The sequence below is a fragment of the Cynoglossus semilaevis genome, chromosome 16, assembly GCF_000523025.1.
Source record: "Cynoglossus semilaevis isolate Cse_v1.0 chromosome 16, Cse_v1.0, whole genome shotgun sequence".
In the NCBI taxonomy this organism is placed as follows: domain Eukaryota; kingdom Metazoa; phylum Chordata; class Actinopteri; order Pleuronectiformes; family Cynoglossidae; genus Cynoglossus; species Cynoglossus semilaevis.
In genome coordinates, this window is record NC_024322.1 from 13,605,126 (window position 1) to 13,632,089 (window position 26,964).

A 26,964-nucleotide genomic window follows, 5' to 3' on the forward strand; every position below is an offset into this window, starting at 1 on the left:
AAGTGGAGTACCGATTACAAACAAATGCAGGAAGCTTCTCTGCATGTCTCTTAAACTTATGGCTCATGGAGTTATCGTAGCTCAACAAAAACAAACAGTTTCATCAAAATTGGCTGGTGAACAGGAGAGGAAGCAGACGCTCTCTGTTTGTCTCGACGGTGACTCTAACAATAAGCAGCACTTATGGCAAAGGCGTCGTGTCAAGCACTTACTGCAAAAGGACATTTTAGGGATTTCACATTTTACAGAGACTTTTCTTCACTGCTTTGTTCTGTTGCAGCCACGAGTAGGTTGAAAAGGCCAACCACAAGCAGTGAAGAATGTAAAAAGGGGAATTAAAAAAAAAAGAAAAGGAAATGTCATGTGTCTACTTTGTCTCTAGGGGAAAATGTGCGGTTGTAAAGCCAAGAAGTAAAGGTGATCTCTTGTTTTTGGTGATTGTATAATAAAATCATATAAAACACTACTGGAACTACATTTCTTTGTAAAAAATAAAGTTGAATTGTGAATTGTTAAAGGTCACATCTCTTTAACAAATTATATAATACATATATCCAGATGCAATACTATGCTAGCTATAGCTACTACTTCATACTATATTACGTATCTTCTTACCAGAGAACTTAGAGCTTTCCATGGGGCTTGGGCCACACCAAGATCATCCAGGACACTGGAGAAGATGGAGCGCTCCTCAGCCCGGTCGATCTGTAAAGGGCTTGTCCCAAGAATCTTCACACCATTCATGTGCAAAGGTACAGCCAGATTGTTTGGAATCTGTCCTCCGACGGACACGATGCTGCCTGAGCAACCCTGGACGAGAGGAGAGGAGTTTGTTAAGTGACAAGCTGTGTTTGGTTTTACACACACACATATATGTATGTATTAAATATAATACATATATACGTAAATACTGTATATGTACATATATGTGTATATATGAACAAATATATTTTTTTTATATAAATATATTCTATCAAGTCACCTATGAAACCTTTGACCTACCCTGTTACTCTGCTCATGACATTTCAAATATTATTAATGCATTGACAAAATCTTGTTTTTCTCCATAAGTACGTGTAACTTGACTCAGCAACAAAAAGCGTGGAAAACTGAGGGGGTAGAATATTTTCCGAACACACCCTGTGTTTGAGTACTTTATTAACAGAATGCATTTCCTTAATCTTGTGTATCTTATCCAGCGGGATGTTGTTTCCATGGCAATGTCAGGTTGTATCTCTTCATTATTCATGGTCCTACATTTCTCTCTCTGTCCAAGCTTTGTCTTCATGCACTGATGCCGAAATTTATCAGAACCACGGATAAGATTAATGTAGCTCTGACAGTAGGACTGATGGTTGGATCCAATATTTTTTTATCTTAACAAAAGCACATTTAGATCATATTACCTTGGTACAGTTTTACGGTTTAAAATGTCTGTAAGCAGATATAAAGCACTTTCATTCAGTTTTAAGGTTTCTGTAAGCAGATATAAAGCACTTTCATTTGGGCAGTAAATTGTTGTGGGTGGGGGTCCTGGGGTTCCACTCACAAACGAAGGTGCCAGATACAGGTCTTCACAGGTTTTGTAACTTTTATCAGAGGGAAAAACGACCAAAGACCGACCCGCTGATACTTGAGGTCTGGTCGTTAAAAGAACAAACCCAAAAACTGTAAAATCATCACACCTATGATTGCACAGACCAGGATTCTTACATCTTCTGAGCCTACGGTGGGGACTAATGTATGTCCCCATTAGGACCAATTCAGTTTTCACACTTTCTGTATGACAAAGAAAAGTTAGTTCATTTGACTGCCCTTAATGGCCGACACTACCATGCAGGAATAAGCAGAAATGAGCTGCATTATTGCAGCTGGTTTTATATGTATGTATCGTGAATCAGACAGAGCCTTTCTGAATAATCTAGATCACATGACTGTATGTGTTTACTGTTTTTTACCACAGAGAAGCCAGTGCCTTGTTGTGGTGAACATACATTAAGGTAATGTTTCATTTCTAAACTTTTAATAAAATATTTATCTTCATAAAGTTACACCAATAACCCACAGTAAAGGTCATAAACCATCAAGTAAATGGTTTTTCTGTGTATATTGCTTCAGTGCCTTAACCCCCGACCTATCAGACAAACAAATTAAAAATCGACATTGACATCCTGTGACTGTGCGTCCAAACCTCTTGTTGGGTGATGTCCAGGATTCGTTCCAGGGTCAGCTCTTCAAAATAAAGACGGTCGCACTCATCAAAGTCCGTGCTGACCGTCTCAGGGTTGTGGTTCACCACCACTGTCTTCATGCCCATCTGTCTCAGGGCCCTGATGCTTGACACAGCACACCAGTCAAACTCAACACTGCTGCCTGATAAAGAAACCAACTGGTTATCTCGGGTCAATCGTCCTCTGTCAACTCATTTAAACAACATACGATTTATATTTAGGACTCGTTTTAAAACTCACCAATGTGGTAGGGCCCACAACCCAGAACCATAATGCTTTGGTCTTTGAAGTCCAGGTCGTGCTCCTAATGGAGACATTTTTTTTAATCCAGTCAGGATGTTCTCTTGAGGATGTTGATTATTTTCAAAAACAACACAGACAAAGATCTTTAGATCTTTTAGAACATACCTGACCATTGTAGGTGCAATAAAGGTAGTTGGTCTTTGCTGGGTACTCGGCCGCCAAGGTGTCAATCTGGGGTCAAAGTGGGATTGGAACAAGTAACAAGTGATTACGTCAGTACAGACTAGAGGTTGCATTAACAACTCAGTCAAATGCAAGTAGGGAAAAGCCAATCTGTGAAACATTTATCCTAACATTTAAGTGTAAAAAAAAGGCTTTTGCAGAAAAAGAAAAATGTCATCTAGTGGTTTTTCTCATCTACGCAGTGGGCAAAAAAAGGCTTTCGCAGAAAAAGAAAAATGTCATCTAGTGGGCTGCATGCATCACTCACAAGTTTGCCTGAATATATTGTTACAGTCTTGGTATTTTTTTTCCTACTAATATTCGTTTCAAGTAAGACGACTGTGTGCAGTGACTTTGTTCATTCTAATCGTCTTTGTAAAAAGCATTCCTGTAAATTCTCACCTGTTTTACCCACGGTTTGATACCATGTTTTAGCCTCAGTTCTCTGACCGCGCTCTCACTAGAACCCAGAATCTGACCAACCTGTCGGTCTGAGAAACCATCCTGCTTTACCTGGAGTAGCAAGTCTTCAGGTACCGTATACCTGCAAGACAAAACAAACCAATCATCATCATCATTACCTGTAGTTACCAACCTTAAACTGCTTCATTAATCCACTGTTCAAGCGGATCAATCAATCAATCATGTTATAAAGTTTCAGTAATACACCCTGATTCTTGACCCTGTCAGGAACATTTCACAAGTTTTACACCGCGCCAAAAGTACTCAGTGTTCTATGGAAAAAAAGAAAAACTGAAATATTTATAGTTTATCTTTTTTTCTGTAGTGCCAGTTTGTCTCTTCCATCGCTGATATAAAACGCACTGCTGTATTGTGATCACAATGGTTCCTAATCAGGACACCGGGAATTTCATTCTTAATCTTTTTTTCTCTATGGTATTTTCCAGTCCATTTAGTCTCTCTAGTCCAACAGTCATGCAAGTGGTTAATAAGGAACTTGACCACTGAGTGTGGACGGCAGTGAACAGCCCACCTCAGAGTGATCAATAGAACATCGACAAACAAGTTTCCAGAGCAACGGGTTGGGAAGTGCACCATTTAAAACTCTCTTTGAATCAATAAGACCTGAATGCAAGCTGTGAGCTGTAATAGAATAATGGTAGTAGAAATACAACGTCTTATTAAAACGTTGGTGTTTTTTTTTTTACTTTTACGATGACAAAACATCCAGTCATTGACAGTCGGTGCTTACATTTAAAGCTCCTTTAACATGATGGAGGAGCAAAGGACAAGAAAAGATGATGATGAAGAAGACTACGAGTCGACATTAATGTCTGACTCACAAACTTATCTTGTTTTTCTGCCTTATCAGATAAGTATCAAATTTAGGGAATATATTAACTTTAACTTAACTTTTTCCAATATGTTTTTTTCTCTTCACAGTAGATGACATTACCATTAACTTCCCCACTCTTCCCCAAAAATAATAATAAAAAAGAAACTAATTCCCATTAACTTCCCCACTTTTTCTAAAAGGTTCGCTTAATAAAAAAATAATAATAAAAAAGAAACTAATTTGAATCCCCACTTGAACCTTTATTAATCAGGGAAAAAATAAATTATCATCATTTTTTTAATGAATCTATTTGGGCATAATGATGATTGGAAATGACACTTGCAACATGCAACTTCTTAATAGCCTGGAAACTGAGGATGTTGTTAGTGAAGTTGTATGAGTTGGATTTTTGTCTCTACCTCTTGCTGTACTAAAGGTTTCAGCTGCTCAACAGTCTGGTCACTGTTGTCTGGTTCTACTATTTATGATGTGCCAGACCACCTCAGAAGAAGGATGATCAGTGGGTCAGTCAAGTACAGACACGATATGTTTCAAAAGCCACTTTTACAAAAAAAAAAAAAAAAGTGCAAGAAGTTTGTCAGATGAACTCTGTACTCTATAAACAAATGAAATTCTTTGGGGAACGAGGCGGAGTTCACTATGCATACAGAGTTTAACATTCTGGATTTTGCTGACAGATATTATTGTCTTCATAGGTCGCATCACCATAGTAGGATAAGACACAGTTGAGGTCAATGCATGTCTGCTAAGTCGCCAAATATATAAACATTTTTGCTCCGTAAAAAAGTTGTCTGTGACATAACTTTTATCACTGTTGTAGATAGAGTAACTATCGCAGTACATCGAAACAATGCAGTGAGATGAGTAACTCAAAAAAGAGGTGCCCTTATGGTCGTTACTCACAGGAAACCATGTGACTAATTGTGAATTTATATATATATATTTTAATTTTATTTTAAACTAATCTTTAAGAGTCTATTTTGAGTGAGTGTGAACCCTTGATTCCACACAGCTGCACAGAGGGACAAAATTGTTATTTACCTCCAGATTTGTCTCCATGTAAGAGACAAAAGCTCTGGGACAGACTTGTGTAATGCTGTACCTACAGCCCACAGGAGGAAATTCTATCGCTGATATAATGACAACCTCAGAAAATATTTATAATCTTCTCACAGTATCAGACATCTGAAATGTATTTTTTTACAACCATGCCGCAAGATTAGGGCTGACTAATAACAAACCAAGGAAAGGGAACATAAAAGAGAGGAGTTTAAGTCTTCGAAAGGGGAAAAAACAAAAAAACCTCAGGTCCCAGAGCAAGGCTATCCGCTTTACAATTATTCTGTCTGTCCTTTTCATTACTGTATGTACACAGACACCGTGTCACACAGAGAACTGAAACATCCTATGGCACATGCTGGGTACACATCGGCAGGTGTGTGGACAGTGAGAGACAAGAGACAAAGAGAGACAGAGTAAGAAGATGTGAGACACGGTTATAAAAACCAAAGCGCTCACAGCCTCACTGAACCACAAAATGACAACAACCTATTTCTGTGAATTCACACTTTTCGTTTTGTTAATTTTTCAGTCAATTAAATCAGAACATTAGAATTAGAAGACTTTTCAGCGTCACATAATTGCTGTCCTCTCCATTATGATTCATGTCATGCAGGGGGCTCATACAGCCAATTGCCCACGTCTTCACGAGCAGGTGCACTGTCACGTTTCATACTCCTGGGCTCTGCGGTGTGTAATCAATCAAAAACCTGACACACGTCTTGACATGAAGTGAAAAAGATTATACCTTTTTTTAAAACATGAAAAGACTGCAAAATAATACGAGGCGTCCCCAATACAGTATTAAAATCATCACAAAGATGAATTCTTGGCCGCATTCCAGCCTTCTATTAAGAAGATGTCATACATGATTTATCCACAAGGAGACAGCTCCGTGTTCCTCATTTCTCTTCCTGGCGTGAAAATGCGTCTCTACGTGTGTCTGCGGTCAGCAGCTGTGATCACACTGCCTTCAGTCAGCACGAGTTTAAAGATGTGTCTGTTGTCAGTGTGCGCCCGGGTGACAGGAAGACAAAGAGCTGAGGTTGTTATAGCTCGGCAAATCAATCTGAGAGGGCGCAGGTCTACAATAAAATATGATTTTATACATGGGAAATGTGAAATGTGTGGCAGCGTTAAAGCTGTGGTGACGAAAGGGAAATGCTGAGAAGGATAAAAATATTTTCTGTTTTGCCAGGAGGGTCAGAGGACCATATCTGAGCAGCAGCTTTTACTAAAGCCAAGTTTAATTTATATTTTTTCACAACGCTGCTGAAAAGACTAGGAACAAGTGAACAAAGGCAGAGTATAACGGCAACGTATGTAACCTGGAATACGAACTGAGCTAACAGCTAACAGCTTTCTAGCTAATAGCTGTCCTAAAGGGCAGGAACGTTTGGGTATTAATAGAAAAACATAAATAAATGAATGTTGGGTAATCAAGTTTTAAAATAAGAATATGTTAGTATGAAAGCACAATAACAAAAAAAAAGTTTTAATGAAACTCTGCCCTTCACTGTGACCTGACTTCTTCTCATTAAAGATTTGGCAGTGCATAAATAAAATAAAAATAAATAAATAAGGCAATTTAATTTTATCTAACTTAAAATGAAAAATATATATAAATAAAAGAACTGTTTTCACCAAAACCAAAAGCCAACACTTTAAAGAAAGTGAGAAAACAATCGTAATTGTTGTATCCAACTAAAGTTTTTGCCTAAGTTGTCGCTGTCTAATCAAAGAGACTATTTTTAATTCCATAAGTAGTTGTTTATATCAGAATGGGCTGATTTCTGATCTTCACACAATGATGTCATTGTAGGAGGAAATACAACAGTATTTACTGACCACTACCCACAACACAAACCAAAAGACCAGCACTCAACCACACACACAAACCACCTGTGTGCTCTTCAGCTGCAGAGTCTGTAAGTTCACCCACACCTGCACTCCACGCACCATCACTCTGGCAGCAGACTGTTGAAGTCCCCATCCCAATGTCCCTTCCTGCTCCAGAGAAGGTGGAGACTACAACCACTCTCTCTGCATCAGTGTGTAGCGCTGGGCGCCCACCAGACGGCCAGCCATTAATTATTTAACAGCACAGTCAGGAGGAAGCAGCAGGTTACCTGTGGCTGAGCCATGAAAATTCACAGCGGCTTTGATTTGAGCTGTCCAAGTAAGAGCCAGAGGGCAGAGAGACAGAGAGGACGGCAGCTGAGAGGAGGTGAACCACGACCGAGGAGAAAACACAGACGTGAAGGGACTAGGGTTCATCTCATTATTCTTTGAAGGAGTTCCATTTTCTGACTCCCAAGTTTTCTTTTAACATTTCTATGCAACAAAAGCAAATAGATAAATGTGCTACAAATACCCACAATGAAGGCAATTACAGGAACATGCTGCTGGAAGCACAGACTAAAAAGGAAGTGACATAAAAGAGCGATGCACCCAACTCGGACACAATGGCCGACTGTGAGTGACTTTTATAGAAAAATCACATACTTTTCGGTAACAAAGCGGTTCATTTGGTTGCATCCTGTGTTTTGAAGGACATTTTTGTATAATGAATAATTTAAGCTTATCTGTTGTTGACAATCTGTTTTTAATCAACATATATTTACTTTTCTAAGACACAATAAGGAATAAGCAACCACCAAAAGTCCATTTAAGCCATTAAAACCTATGAAAATAAACTGGTTAAAAACAAATCTAGAGGAGACGAGATTACTTTCTGTCATAATCATTCAACAAAACCACTTTTTTTCCCACAACCTTTCCATCTTTTAAGGTGTTACCTCTTATAATTGGCCAAGTGCTGCTCCAATTGGACGATTCTGTTCAGTTTGTGAAGAAACCACTTGTCGATGGCCGTCAGCTGATGGATTTGATCCACACTCACACCACTGTGGAGTGCCTGCAGGACAGAAGGCAGAGAGGCCAAATGGCCATCACACGTCATCAAACAATAAAATAAATCTTTGTTTTAATTATAACATTTATTAAAGCCTCTGTAATGGTTAAAAAAAGGTTTTAAAGCTGATGGGAAAAAAGGTTTCTGTAGATTTTTGATGCACATATTATGCAGTCGGGTGTGTAGAAATGAGAATAAACGCTTTATATAAAACGCTTTATATACAAAATATAAAGTTTTACATATATATAAATGACTTAATGTATAAATGAAGCACTATTAAAAGTTTGAATGAATATGTAATAATCCTAAAACCAATTTAAGATGAAAAATTAAAATTAAAATGACTCTCTTGTTGGTTGTGTTATTCTGTTGGTCAATGTTTCATCAATAACATTATTTACTGTGAAAGATTCTAAAAACAATTGATCTTCAGGTCTACATGGTCTACAGCTCTGCCAGGACAATGTTGTACTTCAAAAGTTTGTACCTGTTAGCTCTTCCTGGATCACTTTCCCTATAATAATTATCCTCCAGTTTAATCTGGTGTCAACTATTATTATGCCGCTCACATCCAGGAAGCTTTTCTTCATTATCTCATAAGTCAACTCTCTCTTCTTGTTCTTGTGCAAACAGCACAGTAGGCAAACACTTTCTTCCATATTAAACAGGCTGAATGATGAGTTTGAATTACAGGCTGGCAATATCGGAAAGAAGAAAAGTCTAATTTTCAAAACTTTATTGTTTTAATAATTAGGGGAAAAACCAGAGGCGGGTAGTTGTGAATCACACCGGAGGTTTTTTATTTTAACTCTCGCTGGTGTTTACTTGTAATAAAACATCATATATGGATCAGTACCAGGCTCTAAAACCATTTCCATCGCCGATGACCTCAGGTTTTTCTATAGGTAAAATAATTTCTCTTCACTGTCAGAACACGGAGCTCACATAGCTGGAGGTTTATGACACTGACATGACCTCATTCCTCTCTCCACTTCTCTTCCATCTGCTGGCAATAAAAGCTTGTTGAACTGCTCGACCCACTACACTACCTTGTAATGATTCATACACATCTCTGTGTTTGAATGATGCAAGCTGAGAACATTCAAACGCAGAGATGTGTCCTGAGCTAATGTGAAGAGTCTTGTGCACTTTTTTTTGCTTCTTTCAGACTGAAGGCTCTTTACAGCACTCTTTACAGAGTCGGCATTACAGGGACAGCAACTAAACAAACAACACCTGCACTCAGTTGAAAGATCCATTTTCCAACCTTTGCTTCATTTTGTATTTTGATGAGAAAGTGTTCTTTATTAATGCTAAGAACCATGCTGTAAGTTTACCTTGGCGATGGAGAATATTCGGGTGCTGGAGGGCACAGCCAACTCCTGTTGCAGACTCTGTGTGTTGGTCCAGGCTTTCTTGAGTGGCAGCCGGGGCACGAAGCCATCCACAGACGGGTGACACATCCTGAGGGCTTTTTGCACACTCTCCTCAAAGGTTCGACCCACTGCCATCACCTGAATCCATAAGAGGGAAAGATGAATAAATTAAATGAAGAAAAAAAAGGTGAGGTGGTTAGTGATTATCTATGGAAACTCCTCACCTCTCCGACGCCCTTCATGGCGCTGCCTATTTCAGAGGATATGCCCTGAAAGCGGTCCAAGTCCCAGCGGGGGATCTTGGTCACAATGTAGTCCAGACTGGGCTCAAAGCAGGCCGTGGTCTTCTCTGACACAGCGTTTTTGATCTCGGGTAGGGGAATTCCCAGAGCTAGCTTGGCAGCTACAAAGGCTAATGGATATCTGTGGGGGAAGCAGCAACAGAACCTTTTTATTATCGTCGACATTTTTTCATCTAGGGTGTAGTTATAGTTGTAACCAGATTATTAATGCTGTTTTTTTTTGACTCAGTACTGCAGTAATGCTGCATGACTGATTGTTTGGAAGCACAGAGTACTTCCTACTACTAGACTAACCTCATTCTTCTACACATGTACTGTATTACTCCTATGTTCACTTAAAACAGAGGAAACTCAGAATAAATGTGCAACCAAAGGTCCTTGATCCAATTTATTTACCAAGAGAATAAACATCTTTCTTATCAGCAAAATGAATTCATAGAATGAGCTGGGGTTTTTTTCTCTCAGACTTTTCTTGTTTGTCTTGTACCTGTGCGAACGTGTTTTCTTACCCTGTGGCTTTGGATGCGAGAGCTGAGCTTCTGGAGAGTCGAGCATTTACTTCGATTATACAGTACTCCAAGGAAGCTGGGTGGAGCGCGTACTGGATGTTGCATTCACCTATGATGCCGAGGTGTCGGACCACTTTGATGGCCGTCTCTCGGAGCATGTGATATTCCTCATTGGACAGCGTCTGACTCGGTGCCACTACTATTGAGTCACCTACATTGAAAAAGACAAAAGACGAAATCAGACATTTAAAATAAAGACAGAACATTAAAAAAAATAAATAAATAACATAGATGTGACATCAACTGTTATTGTGCCATAGGCAGGACAATTGGACCAATTTTAATTTTAGTTAGAATTACAGAGTTTTGAATCAATTGCCGGGAATTTGTTAACATGGAGCACAGGGTAAATAAGAGTCCAATCTGCAAAAAACGTGCTGAAAATATGTTTGAACCGGCACAAGGTAAAAACGTGCTGAAAATATGTTTGAACCACCCAGGTAAAGTTTTACCAATATCTATAAACGTATGCAGACCCTACTGACTTCATTGACGAAATGTAAACAGAAGCCGTAAAAAGAAAATTAGTTTGTTTTCTCATGGTTAAGGTTCAGACTCTAAGCTTTAATACTGCTTCAAATGGTTCTTTAATGTCAACCATTTTAAACGCACTGACTTTGTGGCAGAACTTTTCTACAAAGTTGACAAAGGGAACGGTATTTCATTTTGGGTAATGAGGTGAGAACAGCCAGCAGTGATTGTGTACGTGAGTGCTTTGTGGTGGGTCAGGGAGTCGTAAAGTGGGTGTGGTGGAATCAGACGAACAGAAGTCCTTAGATAACCTCTGGGTAGATTCCCTCTGTCTGATAACTTAAAAAAAACAAATGCTCAACGCCTCTGTGCATAACTTTTACAAGTCAACCTGATGTTATAAACACAAACTTTCCAATAAAAACTGGAAAAGTTCAGGTTGAAAAAACACAGGAGAACAGCAATAGCCATTATATCATTAATTAGAAAAAAAATAACAGCAGAACAGAGCAAACACCGACAGGGGGAACAGTGTTTATTGCCTTTTTTTAGCAGGTTCATCCAAGTGAAGAAGTCCTGAGTAAACACAGTAATTTCAGTAGAAAAGACAAATTGAATACACTTAACACAGAACAATAAAAGCTGTGAATGTCAACGGTACTGTAAATATTAGATGTGCCAGTGAAACAGGTTTTCCTGTGCTTTCTTGGCTCAGTTTGTTTTGTTTCATGAAAAAGCTCACAGGCATGAATGATACAAGAGAACCACAGAAAGATAAGCGTGCAAAAGAGCAGCATAACCTTTGAAGAGCACAGTATGATGTACTGAATCACACAGCACGCGTTTGATTGGTACCTGTATGAATGCCCAGTGGGTCGAAGTTCTCCATATTGCAAACTGTGACGCAGTTGTCAGCGACGTCCCTGACAACCTCATATTCAACCTCCTTCCAGCCCAGCAACGACTTCTCCACCAAGATCTGACTGCTCAAGGCCAGAGCCTACAAATGCACAGAATAAAGTTCATTACAGTTTGAATATCCATATTAGATCAAACCAACTGTAAACACAGCATTTAGAGCAATTAGGAGGTTTAATGTAACAAGAAATGTGTTTAAATCTGCATAAAAACCTACTTCAAAATGCAGTATTTACAACTTGACAGCACAATTAGATCATGTTGAAATTAAACTGGGTGTTGTCATATTATTTTACTTTAAAAGAACAATACTTTTAGACCTTAAAATGGTAGAATGCTGCAGATTTGATCTTCTTTTTTTATATTTGGATCCATGCTGAGGGTTGTAGTTGAAAAAACGAAATTCATGCTCGCCTTGAGTTTTTACTTTGTATTTCTTTCACAGATAAGTCCAGGACCTTGTAATCTACTCCTGTGCTCTGCAACTTTATACAAACCAACCACACAGGCACAGGGCACAGCTGGAAAAGTGGAAATTGCCATGAACATTTCCAAATGATACAAAAGCCTGATGAGAAAAGCAGTCAGACTTACTGCCTGGCATCAAAAGAGAGCGTGCCAATCTAAGAGCACAGACGGTTCATTTTGCTGCTTTGTGATCATAGATTAGAAACAAATGAGCTACCACACACGACGCAGGATCCGAGGACAAAATAGAGTTGCCTAGCAACCATGTACCATCCTTTCTTAAGAGTGGACAAAAGACACACATCAAACCAATTCTGAGTCTTTGTGCACGTTAACAATGTCAGCGAGTGAAGAGAAGAACACAGAAGATCCCTAATTTTCAGAGTTCATGGAGATGATGGACTGAATGTCCGGAGAAAGAACTACAGAAAAATGCACAAGGAGAAGGACGCCACTTTTGTTTTGCAGATTTTCTTCTGACCTTGTGAGCGGTTTCCTCCAGTTTTTCTTTGTTGTCACAAAGACCCGAGCCGAGGCCTCCCAGGGCATAGGCTGATCGTAGCATCACGGGGTAGCCAATTTTCTCTGCTGCTTTTAAAGCGTCACACACCTGGAAGATGATGACAAAAAGTATGAGATTGAGATCAAAAAACAAGTGGAGGCTTTTTACAAGGGCTATCAAACCATTAAAATCTTAGCTTATTATAGCTTTGGATCTATCATGATTAATTGTGATAAATCCTGATTAAAATGGATTATATAATATCCCAATTAACTTTTTCCACTGTGCATCAGAGCAATGATAAGTGGATGTTTGGTGGCATAATTGGATTTATACTTTTCATCTTTTTGCCAATGCATTTCAATACATGAGTAAATATTCTGATTCATTACATAAATTTATTACCACGATGAATATGTTCATTTTGTTCTAGAACTCTAGTTTAGAAGCCAACATCCATTAAGTCAGTGATCTTACAGAGTCAACAGCAAAACTGGGGGCGATCTTCTCATTAATTTCCATCAGTTTGTCAGCAAAAAGCTGCCTGTCCTCGGTGGCCATGATGGACTCCACTGGTGTTCCAAGCACTTTTACTCCATACTTGTCCAGGACGCCATGTTGAAACAGTTCAACTCCTAACCATCCAAACAAAAAAAAAGAAAAACCTTCAATCTGAATATCCAATACCAGCTAACCGTGACCCTCTGCACCCGTCCATGTACCAGCCTTTGCTGAAAATATAAAGCACAAAAATTTATTTTTTCATTTAACCATGAAAAAAAAAATCACATCTTACCACAGTTGAGTGCAGTCTGTCCCCCCATAGAGAGCAGGATGCCATCTGGACGCTCGGCCTTGATCACCTCAGTTACAAACTGAGGTGTGACAGGCAGGAAGTAGACAGAGTCGGCCTGTTTGGTGCCCACCTCATTAGTCTGAACTGATGCTATGTTGGGGTTCATGAGCACCGTCTTCAGATTCTCCTCCTACAAATGTCAGCACACACAGATATCACCAACGATTCAACTGACAATGTTACTTTTGGGAAGAAATCTATCATTTAAACATCTTTTTTTTTATCTGCATTTCTTACCTTCATAGCCTTAACGGCCTGAGAGCCTGAGTAGTCAAACTCTCCAGCCTGACCAATGGAAAGTCCACCGGAGCCCAGGACCAACACCTTTGACACCTAGGTTTATTAAAAAAAAAGAGACATGATTTTGTCTTTTTCACTTATAGCTGATGTTGTGTCCACTTACAATGAGCTGCAGATAATTCCAAGACAAAAATGTTTCTCCAATAATTAGCCTGTGGTTAATAATAAAAAAAAAAAACGAAATCAAAAGTATAATATATCTATAATGGATGATTTGAACCGTAGTTACAGTAACCTGTGTAGGCCCCATTACTCCTGGTAAATGTTATGAACCTGTGATCTTTAATCCTTATCCTTTGTTAACAAAGAAGAGTGTTCAAATGTGGGGGTGTGGCTCAGGTTGACGGCCTCACTTAAACAACAGACTACACAACCTGCAATTTCTTTAAAAAAAAAAAAAAATCTCAATCTTGCAAAAAAACATCCTCAAAGAAAACATAACAGACAACTACACCATACCTGAGCTCTTGGGGGTAAGGAGGGCTTCTTGGGCATGACTGACGCCAGGTTGGTATCCTTTCCTTTCTTGATCAATGACATGAAGGTGTCAAAGAGAAACTGTTGGGTCAAATACAAACATTAGCTTTGATATTGTATTGGAAGTGATACTACAAATTATTTCAGATTTCATGCATGTGCTTAAATTAAACATTTATAATTTATTAGATTCATTTTTCGTATGTAATCTTTTTAGTTTGTGTTTTCACACCTAATGGTTGGAGACAGCCTCAGCTATCCAGGCAGAGAACAACCTGTATGTGTGTTATTTGGTTTTCCACAGCAGCTGGTGAGTGACAACAACACAAATTCCCTGAGAGTGGACACATTTCCAGAGATGTACATGTACCGAACAACAGCTAAACTCAGCCTGAGCTGCAGCGAAATGAGACAGGAATGTAACATGTAACTAATGTGTGCAATGTGTTTACATGGTAATTAACTTGATACCTTTAGTGACAGACCAGTAAATCTCAACATCTGTCATGTTACTGACAGCGTAAAAAAAAAAAAAAGACAACTCAATGTCTGATAAAATTGTGCTGAAGAAAAGCACTGCACGATCCTGACGGTATTTGTTGTGACGTCTCCCAGAGTCAAACCAAGGTAGAAGTAAAGATTTCTTTTAAAGAGCTGTCAATGGATTGTTCTGCCTTGAAGGACAGGACTTGAGATTTCACCTCAACTTGACAGAGGTTACAATACACTTTGACCAAAATCTGAACCTCAGCCCTGACACCTGCAAATCAACCAGTTAGTCACTTAGAAAAAAAGGAGACTGGACGGATGGATGGAAGGGGGCGGAGGGAGGAGTGATGGATAGTTGGATGGTTGGATGAATGGATAGATGGGTGGATGACCCTTTATCACTGCACCTCCACTTCTCACTCATTCTCATTAGATACATGGTGTGATAGAAGAAATGAATGAACAATGTCCTCTCCATCAGTGGATCATGCAGCACAAACCTGTACACAGTAATTTTGTCACCGTTTTTACACATGATGCCCCCGCCCCCCCTTCTTTTAAAAAAAAGCTGTTGACAGCTGGTAATGTATCACACCCTAGTTTTATGTATCAATTTGTGCTTGTCTTTTGCAAAGCGGGACAAGTCAATAAATCTGCTAAGCCATTAAATGTTGGTGGTGCAGTTTAGGTTACATGCAGTATAAGAAACCATGAACCGGGTTTGTTGTGGTTAGCGTAGCAACACAACATACTAACTGACTTTATGACGATGACTTCCTATTTTTAGATGTCTTATGACTCAGTTTTTATGGTGTGCCTCTAAAAACCTCTAACTAGTTCTTTTGTTAACTTTATCTAACAACTTTTCAAAGTTTGGACACCCGCCCCCATGTTTATACATGAACACAGAGAAGAAGAGCTGCATTAAAGGTTAAAGAGTGAAGTGGGCCTGAACACTTTTTACAGATTTTACTTCTGCAGCATCTTATATGCGCATCTATACTCAAGTATACCATCCAGATACTTAATGCACTTCTATCAAAGTTTTAATTACCTCTGTGTCTGTGGGACCGCCTTTAGCCTCAGGGTGGAACTGAGCTGTGAAAACAGGTTTAGTGGAGTGCATAATGCCCTGGAAAATATACAAAAATATACAAAATGTAAACATACATATTGCCAAAAATGTATGACTTTTCTGAATTGTTCAATTTAATAACGCCTTACACACAGTGGCGTTTATCTTACATGTTATCTTTCTTGACATAATAATGCACCTTTGCCTTTGCCCTCGTCAATCTTATAGATTAAAAATAATTGTCCGTAAAATGTCTAAATATTCACACCTCATTGGTGCCATCATTGGCGTTAACAAACAGGGGGCTCCACCCAGGGGGCAGGGACTTGCTGTCGATGCCGTAGCCGTGGTTCTGTGCCGTAATGAATGCCTGGCCTGTCATTATATTCACAACTGGCTGGTTCTGGCCTCTGTTGAACACAACACATCCACAGGAACATCATGTTCATCAAACGGTTGAAAAGTGTAGCATCACAGAGGCTTAAATTGGCTGTGATACGAGCTGCAAAGGTTCACCTGTTCCCCATTGGTAGTTTATACGATTTTGCTCCTGCAGCCAAAGCAGTGATCTGGTTTCCCATACAGATCCCAAAAACCGGCTGGGGACGATCACTTTGCAGAACCTTTGAATGACAATGCACATGATGTTGTTCATGACAGAGAGCAGCTTTAAATTAACATTAACAAAAATGTCTTTGGCCACAGTTAAAGTAAAGTTCAAATTCTATAAAGTTCCAAAATATGACTACTGTTACACATTCTCTCACACCTTCTGAACATTGTCAATGAGGCTCCTGGCCAGCGATGGGTCTCCGGGTCCATTGGAGATGAAGAGGCCATCATAATCTAGACTCAGCAAGTCTTGGTCCCATGGAACAAGGTGAACCTCTGCACCTCTCTGTACACAAGAACACGAAAATTGTGAAGAGAGATAATTACAGTGCTACACAATAAATTCAGAAGGAGAGTTTTTCTTACCTTCACCAAGAGGCGAATGATGTTGTGTTTAATGCCACAGTCAACTGCTACTACTTTGATTGGGTTTCCTCTGCCAAACACTTTGGTTTCCTGAGAGGTCAAAGGCCACATAACAGGAAATTACACACATCAATATAGTAGGTAGCAAATATTTGCGAGACTCAATCAGTTGTTACCGTAGTGGACACCTCTGCGACCAGGTTTTTTTTATTGGGGTCACATATGTCAACAGGTTGTCCATCAAATTCAATCTTCCCCAAAACTGTGCCCTGAAACCAAAGGCAAATGGACATCAGTGGGGGCCGAGGCGGTCCGTTTACAAAGGATGCAGCAGGTCAGAACTTTGTATTTTCACTACCTTGTCTCTGATGACCTTGGTCAACATTCTGGTGTCTATGCCGAACAAAGCAGGAACCTTTGCAGAAGGACAGCAAAATATGGGAAGTAAAATGTCATTTGCTGATCTAAGGTTACAGAGAGTATTTTTAAATATGAATCCTAACCTTCTCTTCTTGGAGCCACTGACCCAGAGACTTGACAGAGTTCCAGTGGCTGTATTCATGGCTGTACGCTTGAACTAAAAGGCCAGACACCTAGAAACACCAAAATACAATACCTGGTCAAGAATTCAATTTTCTTTTAATCTGTGGAAATCCTACTCATATGATTACTGGCAACAAACCACTGACCTAAACTCGATCATTGACTGAAAATAACGCTGATTAAAAAAAAACGGAAAATTAGCGTGTCTTTAGATGACTGAGCTCATTCACTGCCAACTGTGGTTACACTGGGGATTTTTTTTTTAGCTGGTGTACAATAAAAGAAGAACAAATAGAAAAAAAACTACAAAAAACTGAATGCATTCCTCCTCTGAAATCTGGATCAAAACGTGACCAAGAGGTCGTTCAACAGCTGCGTGTCTACTACTAAATACATTTATTATGATTTATGGTTTGCTCAATATAACCTTTTATTTTATTGAGACACAACCTATAAACATTTGGGGGGGGTTTTATGAAAGACAAAAACATAGCAATCATTTGGATTCAATTTCTGTTTCAGGGATAATAAACCAAAAATACAACAGCTGCGAAACACTCTCAGGTTTCCCACCTGGATTCGCTCTGACTCCACATGCTTCCTCAGGCCCAGCTCATCTAACTCCTGGGTGTTGGGCACTCCATAATTGCCCACTATCGGGTAGGTCAGAGTCAGTATCTGACCTCTGTAACTGGGGTCAGTCAGGGCCTCTGGATACCTACATAAAAACAGCAGAGCAGCAGTAAAAATACAAACAGATTTTTTGATGATGACGTGGAGGATGCAGTTGTGATGCTGAGGTGGCAAAGACGGTGTAAAAAATGATTAACAACACCTAATTATCTATTGTTAAATGAGGCTGACAACAAAGCTTTTGTCTATAGAGAATATCAATAAATTGCAGTATGTCTTTGCACTATATTTACTTTTTCTATAAACAGACCTGCAGTTGTTATCAAATTTTGAGGGTTTTTTAAATTTTTTTTTTTACTTTTTCTATAAACAGACCTGCAATTTTTTTTTTTTTTTATGTCAGTACAGTAAGTCTCATCCTCACCCCACCAGGCCGGTGTTGAAGACCAGCTCCCCTGCAATGGAGCCATTGTGCCCAAAAGAAAATCCTTTTATTCTGGTTCCATCCTCCAAGACCAGGTGAGCAGTCTGGGCCTGGAGGTAAAACGTGCATACATACAGGTAAGTATTTCACCAACCCTCAAGTGACAATAATCAATTTAAAATACATTAGTTAAAAAATAACAAACAAGTTTGTGAAATTTAAGTTTTACTGAGCTGCTGAAACTCAGAGCCCAGAGTCAAATGCATTAAAAATGCTTAGTGGACGTGAATATGGATGTGGAGGCTGGCGTGACCTCCTATGACCCCGACATTAGCACTTAACTGTTGTCCTGGAGTTCCAAAATACATCACAAAAAGATTCATGATCAAGGACTAAAAAATATAAATCAGAAGCAAAATAGTATATAAACTATCATAACAAATCATGACGCTAAGTAAACTGCAAGAGCGTGAGTGGCTGATAGCCAATGACAAGGCTCCCTCCAGGTGCAATAATTCTTCTAATCAGGTGACGTACACTCGTAAAAACGATGGTTACATTAGTCAACATATAATTCCTGCCAATAAAAATAAGAATAAATTTTGCTCAGTGCAATCAATACATCTTAGCTATCAAGGGTTTTAAGAAGCTCATGACCGCCACACCTCCCTCCAGTGAAAAAAACGTGCTACTAAATTGTAGAGTGAAAATTAGAAAAAATAAAATGAATTTCTTGTTCGTGTTCACAGTTTTAATTAATAGAAGTCAAGTGTAAATTCGGCATAAGTGCTATTGACCAGGCAGACCGAATGTTCGCACCCGTAACATTTTGGCAAGAATGTGTCTGATGCAAGATCTGATGCAAGATGGCGCTTAACGCTAATATAGAGGTTTGCTAAATATTTAAATATGCCGAATTTAAAATATGCATGTACCTGATTATGGCATGTCCACGACTGAAATCACGCTGTGATAATATAGTGTGTACATTGAATGTATCACAGAATTAGCTGCTTTTTCTATGGAGTTCGGCATTAAAGTTTAGCGACAACCTTTTGTAAAAGTTTAGAAAAAAAAGTCTGAACCAAGTTTCAGCCATTACTGATAGGTTTTCATTCATACGCCATTTTCTTACCTTCACTTCAGCCTTTTGTAAAAGTTTAGAAAAAAAGTCTGAACCAAGTTTCAACCATTACTGATAGTCTTTCATTCATACGCCATTTTCTTACCTTTACACTAAAAAGTTTGACGGTTTGAAATCCCAGCCAGTTCGACTCGTGCCCCACTGTGGTGCCAAAAAGACGACACCGTCTCAAAGATTTGAAAACGCTTTGGGCAAACAGAATTTTCGTCATTTTGGCCTAAAGTTGAAAAAATAAATAAAATAAAACTACCAGTGAAACTAGAAACAAAGTTATTTAAGGAGACAACTAGGTGAATAAGTGCTCGGCGTCCTCTTCGTGTCCCACGCGACTTCAGAAGTTTCACATGATTTGTCGATGCGTCGTTGTTTTTCTCACCGCTTGAAGTTCAGCGGGGTTTGATTGGGTGTCATAGATAACGATGAAAGTGATGAAACTGCAAAGAAGCACCGATGCCAAGATCCAGTTTGGGGTCGGTTGGTTGGTTTAACTGCCCAATATATACATACACACGTAAATATGACAGTTCTCGGGTATCTTACATGTTTTTAAATCTTATCATAATTGTTTTAAATGCATAAATCGGTGTTGCTTTAGATCTTGCATCAGACACATCATTGCCAGTGGTAAATGAGCTCTGACATGTGGTCTGTTTTCTAAACGTTCGTTTTTACTAAAAAATGAAAATGAAAAGGTCCATATTTTAATGTTTTTTGTTTGTTTGTTTTGTTTGGGGTTTTTTTTTTTTTAGTATTTTAAATAATTAATCAGCAAATAATTCAAGTATCTATGGCTGAGTGTTGATATTCTGGCCCCTGGTTAAACTTATCTTTAATAAATAACACAATTTGAAATAATGTCACTTTGACAGCACTGTTTTAAACTTTGAAACTCAAGTCAGGGTGTTGACATTAACGTATTCTGCAGTACAAACTGTTTCCACTCTTAAAGGTTAACCTATCAAATTCCACCACAGGATTCCTATATTGACACCCTATGTTTTATAAACAGGCTATACTCTGTAGGCTGAATTATAGTTCCAACGGAAGCTTTGACTCTTATTTTCCCACAAAACTGCAACCGTTTTATATATTTAAATGATCTTACTTCTGTTTCTGAATCTCAAAAAGTGCTGTCTTTACTATGCTGTATTGTAGAAAATGCCAACACTACAGAAAAATATATTAAACAGACAAATTCAGTCCAAGCCTATTGAAGAGAAAATAGAGGAAAATGTTTTTGGATGTGGAGTGACAGCAGCTACTTATAGAACTGCTGTGCGTTTGCTTTCTAGGGTCAGTTGCCTGCAGGACATAGGGGAGAAAAAAAAAGGCAAACTGACCATGTGCAGGATCCATGGTGGTGGGATTAAGGGGGCCTGTGCATTTGCTGATCACTGCAAGATTGGCCCTGTGTTGAGGAAGCAGTCTGACTGTCACTCTGCTGGGTGCAGCAGTCTGAACACAGTGTGAGAGTGAGAGCATTGCAGGACCTTTACAGATCTGGTAATACCTTCACACTCCAGAAGTCAGACTCACGACTACAGAGCCTATACGTTTTTACACTGGTGCCCTGCGTCGAAAAAACAGTATTAAAACATGAGGGAATTACGATGTGTCTTCTTAGGCTTCCGTATTTTTAAAATAGATTTCAGTCCTAATTGGTTTATATCTTAAGTATGTGACTGCCGTAAAAAATACTTTCACATTTCTCCAGTTTTTTCATACTTTCACCACTCAGAGACACAGTCTCCTCATCTAAAATTTACTCCATCTTTTAATGAAGCACTGCTGACACCCAGTGGTGAGTCTCTGCTCAGAGTACTGTACCTGGATGTATTTGAGCCTCTGAACAGTATCACAGTTGAGATGTGGGTCCCTGCTCTCTCTTCTTCTTCCTCCTCCTCCTCCACTCCCTCATCTCTCTCTAACAAAACATATAGACAACATATAGGCATCACAGTACAATATCAACAATTTTGTTGTATTAAGTACAAAAGTCTCCGATACTGGTATTGACAGATACTGCAAGTTATGATGACACAATGTGTAGGTTTTAACAGCAACATCTAGTGGCGAAGCGCATGCTGTGTATATTGTTTATATATTATATTATTAATTACAATCAATTGACTGTGACTAATTCTGATATATTGACATTGCTAAATGTTACCAAAATTATTATACTTTTTTTTCTTTGGCTTTTTGTCTATTGCAAGGCGGGCATCTGTCCCAGAATTGAAGCCTAATGAAACACATACTGAGCATTGAGATGATGTTTAAACAGTGTGTGTAAATAACAACACGTGTATGGACTGCTTAATATTTGGATATAAATATAGAACTTAAAGTTTCACTGAAGCTTTTCTGAACAAAATGGAAAATTGCTGTGGTGATTTAAGGAGCAGGAGAAGTCTGTGTAACGTGCAGCAGGACCCTCGATTGCCGGGAGGGCTGCGGCGGACTGGAGTCTAAATTCCTCCACTGATCGGCCCAAGTGCAGCCTAATGAGAGTCGGTGTCTGTCCTCGTTGGAGGGACCCCACATTGTCGGAGGTTCTAAGTGTAAGTTTTCAGATGGTGACTGAGCTTAAGGGAAGACTTAAATAGACGGTCGGACTCTCTCTGCCAGGTTTCCAGGCACAGTGTCGGCCTTGGGGTTGAAGGAATAATAGATCGCGCATTTCAAGCATCTATGGCATTAGAGGATTATTTCACAGTGACAGGACTGACTTTATACAGCAACCACAATGACAGACATTAGAAACTACTTTTAAATTATTATTATTATTATTATTAAATTATAAAATGACAAGTTAACCTTATTGCCTCCTAACAATAGAAAGAATTAGACGTTCCGTTCCTAAATCACATCATTAATATTTTATAACTTTAGACTGAAAACATTTAGGTCTGATTTTAAAAGAAATCCGGGGTTACAGCGTATCTCGTGTTTTCAGACAACAAAATGCCATTTTGACACTTTGACAGTTCATGGCCTATTAGCTACAGGATCAAGTTAGTCACAGTGATTCCAAGTTTGATTCCCTGGCCCAAACTGTGAAGTGTTAAGTGAGCACTAAAAAACTTCCAGGCCCTGTAAAGTATGGGCAGCACTTTGCATTTCACTGGTTATTGTTCTGGGTGAACTTAAGGAACTTAAAGGTGTTTTCTATTTTCCCCTTAAGCCTGAAATACCTGGAAACATAGGTGTGTTCTTCACCTGGTGGTTAAGAAAACAACGTCAGCACAGATTAAAATTGCACGATGCTGAAGACTGGTTCTACATGTGTTTCTTCTAGTAAAATACCAGCAGAATGGTTTTGTACTGCGCACTGAAAGTCCAATACTAACCAAAGACCCATTGTTGCATTTTTATACAATTACAAGTAGAAGTGCAAAAGTCAACCTCCTGTCCACTAAGAAAGTGATTAACAGTATTTAAAATAAGTAAAACCAGAAAGAAATATGTTGGGTTTTTTTAAAATTAAACTCAATGACTGATGTGGTGCTACAATAAGATGATGATGGCAGAAGTGACCTCTAGGTCATATGAGTTTGAGACCTTAAGGGGTGATACAGTGGTCAGTAATAATCACCACCACTGTAACATGTTAAAACTCGTCCTGTCCTTATTCAGTGTGATGCCATGACAGCGAAACCCAAAGAAAGACTCTGACTCAGCGTCGTAGTTTTTTTCGTTGTTGTTGTTGTTTTAGGGATGACACGTGACGACCACTTCAGAACTCCACTGTGTGTGTCTTAGAAAGTCTTAGAAAGTCATCAGCCGAGGAAGAAGACAGAAGACACAATGCCTCTCGGCGACTATCGGATTGCCCTCGTCTCTGGTGATGTAGTGTTCTCGGTTAAAAGGCCAGCGAGAATCTTTGTTTAGCCTTTCCTCGTCTAATCCTTGTGAAGCCAGAGAAGGCCTTTTGACTCCACCGGGGTTGGGGCAAAGAGAGTGCGGGCCACAGAGGCTGCATCAGCCCCCTTAAGGAGCCATGGCCCCGCTCTTAGAAATCCCAAGAAACTTCACACCTCTCTGCAGGGACTATAAATAGGCTCCATCTGTCCCCACAGGCTCAGTTACAGCCCCATTCCTTTTGGCATGGTAGCAGGGCAGGGAAGGAAGCACTCTGAGTTTCAGAAAAGAGGGGTGGAGTTGGGTAAGAAGGTGGACGCAGTCCAAAACCCACTCTGGATCTAGTAGATGACTGTGTGACCGCCGCAGCATATTTTCCCTCCGTACTTAAAAACACGACTCCTGAAACTAACACCTCACTGAGACAAAATACCAATGACCTGGAAGACTCTGCCATCTTTGGAATATTAAAACACACTGCATTCAGGGCATATTTTTTTCCCAGACTCAGGTTTTCACATTTCATTAGTCACAGAAGAACCCCAGAGTGAGGACAGGTTCTCTGTCTCCAGGTCATTCCCTCTTTGGCCGTTTGTTTTTTTTCATTTTCTTTTTTCATCTTTGAATCCTAATCGCTGCGCTGCAGATTTTGGGTTCTGGTTGTAGTGGACAGACAGACAGACTCTTGAGTGAGAGTTCACGTCAGGCTCCTCAGACTGGAGTTTGAAAGACGCTAAGCAACACATCAATGCCTTAGATCTCACCATCATTCCAGGGAGGAGACAGTTATGGTGCCTGTCCTGAAGCAAACCTGGAGGTAATAAATGCCCTGCACGATTCTCTGATCCCCGTCCACACACACACACACACACCCCAACCCTAAAGGACAAAGCAAGGGAGTGAGGCAATGATACGGAGAATAGAATACCAGATATATATTTGTTTGCCAAAGACTATCCTTCATAGACCGGCCCTCTTCCATCCCTGTGTTCAACTCCGTGATGCAATAAAACGGTGAATTTTATCAGGTCCTCCTGTTTTACTTATTTAACATATGCTCTATCCCCCATGCGCAACGCTGTTTTCTAATATTAAAAAAAAACAACCCATTTGTTCTGTTCCATTTCACACGACTGACAATAACTGTTTGTGTGCCATAACTGCTGGATTTTAGCAAAACTAGCTCAAAATATGTGAGGTGATCCCTTTAAATAGAGAAGGATATGGGAGGTGCCATTGTACTTGAGTAAAAGGAGGCAGTAAAAGAGATTTTTCGACAGCACATGTCGGCTGTCTGTACGACAAGACTGTTATAGGCTGCCCACAGGTCAAGGAAAAGCGTCTGACAGCTGTCATTCTAACTGGGATTATTTATAGATTAGCATTTGAGTCAGACACAAAAAGACGACTCCGACTGTTTTTTCCTATTTACGTGGGTGTGTTGGTAAAGTCAAAAAGCCACTATGGTACTTTGGTGATTTACAACACACTGACCTCACTTAAAGCTGTTGTCAGCCTCAGCTTTGGGCCAACCCTGCGTCTGTCACTGCCATTAGCGTTAGCATTAGCGCTGCCACTCCTCCTTCTCCTTGAGTCACCTCATGAATCCATTTGCTGAAGTTGACTCATCTCATTGAGCCTCATGTCTTTCAGCCCCATCTCACAAGTGTTGGATGAAGTGTTGCAGAACACTCAAAACGGTTTTCAAACCCCGGAGACCCGAAGTCAGGGAACCGATACTCCAGCTTTTACACCACACTATACATCATCGCATGATAGATGAGACGAGAAGTGCAGAAGTAAATAGCTATGACTGGACACGAGTGCATTATTAAAGCCACTCGACATGTTACTGACTCAAAATAAAACTATAACAGTCAGGTTTGGGGGTTGATAAGGCGTGGGATGCCAAAAGAATGGTCACAAATTCAACATGCATTATGGGAGATGTAGTTTAAGGTAAACATACACTTGATTATACACTTGATTCCACCACTACAATTAACCCATGCAGTCAACAGTAACATTAAACTACACTGTAGACCTGTTGTCTATTGTTTTTTAGACAACCATCATACGTAAAGCTCTAGGGGGCGACACTGTTGTCATTATTGTTGACATACACAACTAAACCCAAGACGATGGAAGATTCCATCAGCTTTTAGTCTATTACGAAAACATCCCGACAATCATGACGTAGAAGCTGTTATTTTGGGATGAGTGGTTGATGTGTAGTAAGATGACCTTCCACAAATGTGACCTTACATTTCAGTATTGGTTTCACAACTGACCTGCACACCGGCTACAAATGAATGAATGTATGACAAATAAATATCAATATATAGTATATCTGACTTTCAGTCAACATTTATTCATTTACAAATAAATGTTGTCAGGGACATTTCTCAGATAAAACAACCCTGAAGTGCAACGACAAAATGGGCGAGAAAAAAAAGTTCACAGTGCAATATTTGCCATTTATATTGACAAACCAACAGCTGAAAGTGTATACAGTGAGACTGATTGATATAAAAAAAATTCACTAATTGGCAAACAAAAATTGAGTCATTTTTGTGTTCTCTACCAGCGCTCATCTGCCATCACATCTTAATAAAGTAGAGTTCTAAAGTGCTGCTCAGCCCATTAAAGATTCTATAACGGAGCTCAGGCTGGACTGCAGCACAGCTGCAAAGACTGGAGCAGAGTTTCTATCTGTGGAAGGAAGGGGAAGTCAGCCTCAGAGAAGGTGCAGTGGAGTGAGCCCCGATGACAGCTGAGGGACTGAGGCTTTCTCTGGATTGCCCTCGTGGAGATGGGGTCAGGCAAAGCAAGGCAGAGGGGGGAGCGATGCACCCGCAGAGTACAGGAATGCATGCAGTTCAGTCACCACCGGGCTCTGTGGTGGTGGCAGTGGGGGGAGGGGATTGAAGGGGGGGTTTACTGCACCGCTGGCACAGAGAGACAGATTTAGACAAGAATTATGAAGACAGAATTTGCACCCTTAGCCTTGTCTGGGTTACAGGCATCAGCAGGTGAGAGGTCCACTATAGATCCCTGCCCTGTCACGTCACATCCTCCCCCAGGAGTGGTGGGTAATGCCCACCAACAAAGAGCCCCAAACTGAACACAGGTGCCGCTTCACTGAACTTACACTGACTAAAAATAAACAAGGGCTCATTATTAGGCCTAATGGTCACCTCTTCCACCATCTGTCTGTTCAACAAAAACTCTATTTCTCCAGGTCTTCTTCCAATTTATCAAAGTCTACGTTGATGCTTGTCGTATCTGTTATAGTATTTCATCTTCTACTTGAACTGTTTACTCCTTAGGTAACCACACTGCTTAACACTGTACTACTTAGATTAATATATATGTGTAATATACACATTAAAAACGTATTTATCCTGCAGTTCAGTATTGTATCTGAATGAATGGGGTGAGTTAGAGACTGGCTGAACTTCATATATTTGAAACAACAAAAAAAAAAAAAATCTGGCTAAATGAGACAACAACGGTTTGAGAGCGAAGGCCGACTCAGGTGAATGAAGTCAATAAACATGTTCTGTTTCACCCCGGGTCCAGGACTCG

The 26,964-nt window shown here is 39.7% G+C and overlaps 1 protein-coding gene across 9 annotated transcripts in view; it reads right to left on the minus strand.

Moving 5' to 3' along the window:
- Nucleotides 1-26,964, minus strand: part of cps1 (carbamoyl-phosphate synthase 1, mitochondrial) — a 47,983-nt gene that overhangs the window by 16,685 nt on the left and 4,334 nt on the right. For 3 of the 9 annotated variants that reach the window (XR_003052128.1, XR_003052126.1, XR_003052127.1), the window contains exons 1-26: nucleotides 19,601-20,490; nucleotides 18,372-18,481; nucleotides 17,888-18,032; nucleotides 17,275-17,364; nucleotides 17,130-17,186; nucleotides 16,948-17,040; nucleotides 16,772-16,861; nucleotides 16,563-16,691; nucleotides 16,310-16,416; nucleotides 16,062-16,203; nucleotides 15,773-15,850; nucleotides 14,212-14,310; nucleotides 13,690-13,785; nucleotides 13,393-13,582; nucleotides 13,074-13,231; nucleotides 12,576-12,704; nucleotides 11,564-11,708; nucleotides 10,178-10,388; nucleotides 9,591-9,789; nucleotides 9,328-9,504; nucleotides 7,872-7,990; nucleotides 3,099-3,240; nucleotides 2,640-2,705; nucleotides 2,472-2,535; nucleotides 2,192-2,373; nucleotides 616-810 (exon numbers count right to left, since the gene is read on the minus strand). Coding sequence is in view for 2 of the 9 variants with exons in the window: in XM_008328813.3 (XP_008327035.1) it covers nucleotides 616-810; nucleotides 2,192-2,373; nucleotides 2,472-2,535; nucleotides 2,640-2,705; nucleotides 3,099-3,240; nucleotides 7,872-7,990; nucleotides 9,328-9,504; nucleotides 9,591-9,789; nucleotides 10,178-10,388; nucleotides 11,564-11,708; nucleotides 12,576-12,704; nucleotides 13,074-13,231; nucleotides 13,393-13,582; nucleotides 13,690-13,785; nucleotides 14,212-14,310; nucleotides 15,773-15,850; nucleotides 16,062-16,203; nucleotides 16,310-16,416; nucleotides 16,563-16,691; nucleotides 16,772-16,861; nucleotides 16,948-17,040; nucleotides 17,130-17,186; nucleotides 17,275-17,364; nucleotides 17,888-18,032; nucleotides 18,372-18,481; nucleotides 19,601-19,726 (3,339 nt within the window). In the remaining 7 variants the exon portion in view is untranslated. Of the gene's footprint in view, nucleotides 1-615; nucleotides 811-2,191; nucleotides 2,374-2,471; nucleotides 2,536-2,639; nucleotides 2,706-3,098; nucleotides 3,241-7,871; nucleotides 7,991-9,327; nucleotides 9,505-9,590; nucleotides 9,790-10,177; nucleotides 10,389-11,563; nucleotides 11,709-12,575; nucleotides 12,705-13,073; nucleotides 13,232-13,392; nucleotides 13,583-13,689; nucleotides 13,786-14,211; nucleotides 14,311-15,772; nucleotides 15,851-16,061; nucleotides 16,204-16,309; nucleotides 16,417-16,562; nucleotides 16,692-16,771; nucleotides 16,862-16,947; nucleotides 17,041-17,129; nucleotides 17,187-17,274; nucleotides 17,365-17,887; nucleotides 18,033-18,371; nucleotides 18,482-19,600; nucleotides 20,493-21,342; nucleotides 21,440-26,964 lie in introns of those variants that run through there. The other 6 variants (XR_003052123.1, XM_008328813.3, XR_003052125.1 and 3 more) reach the window with 5 other exon arrangements.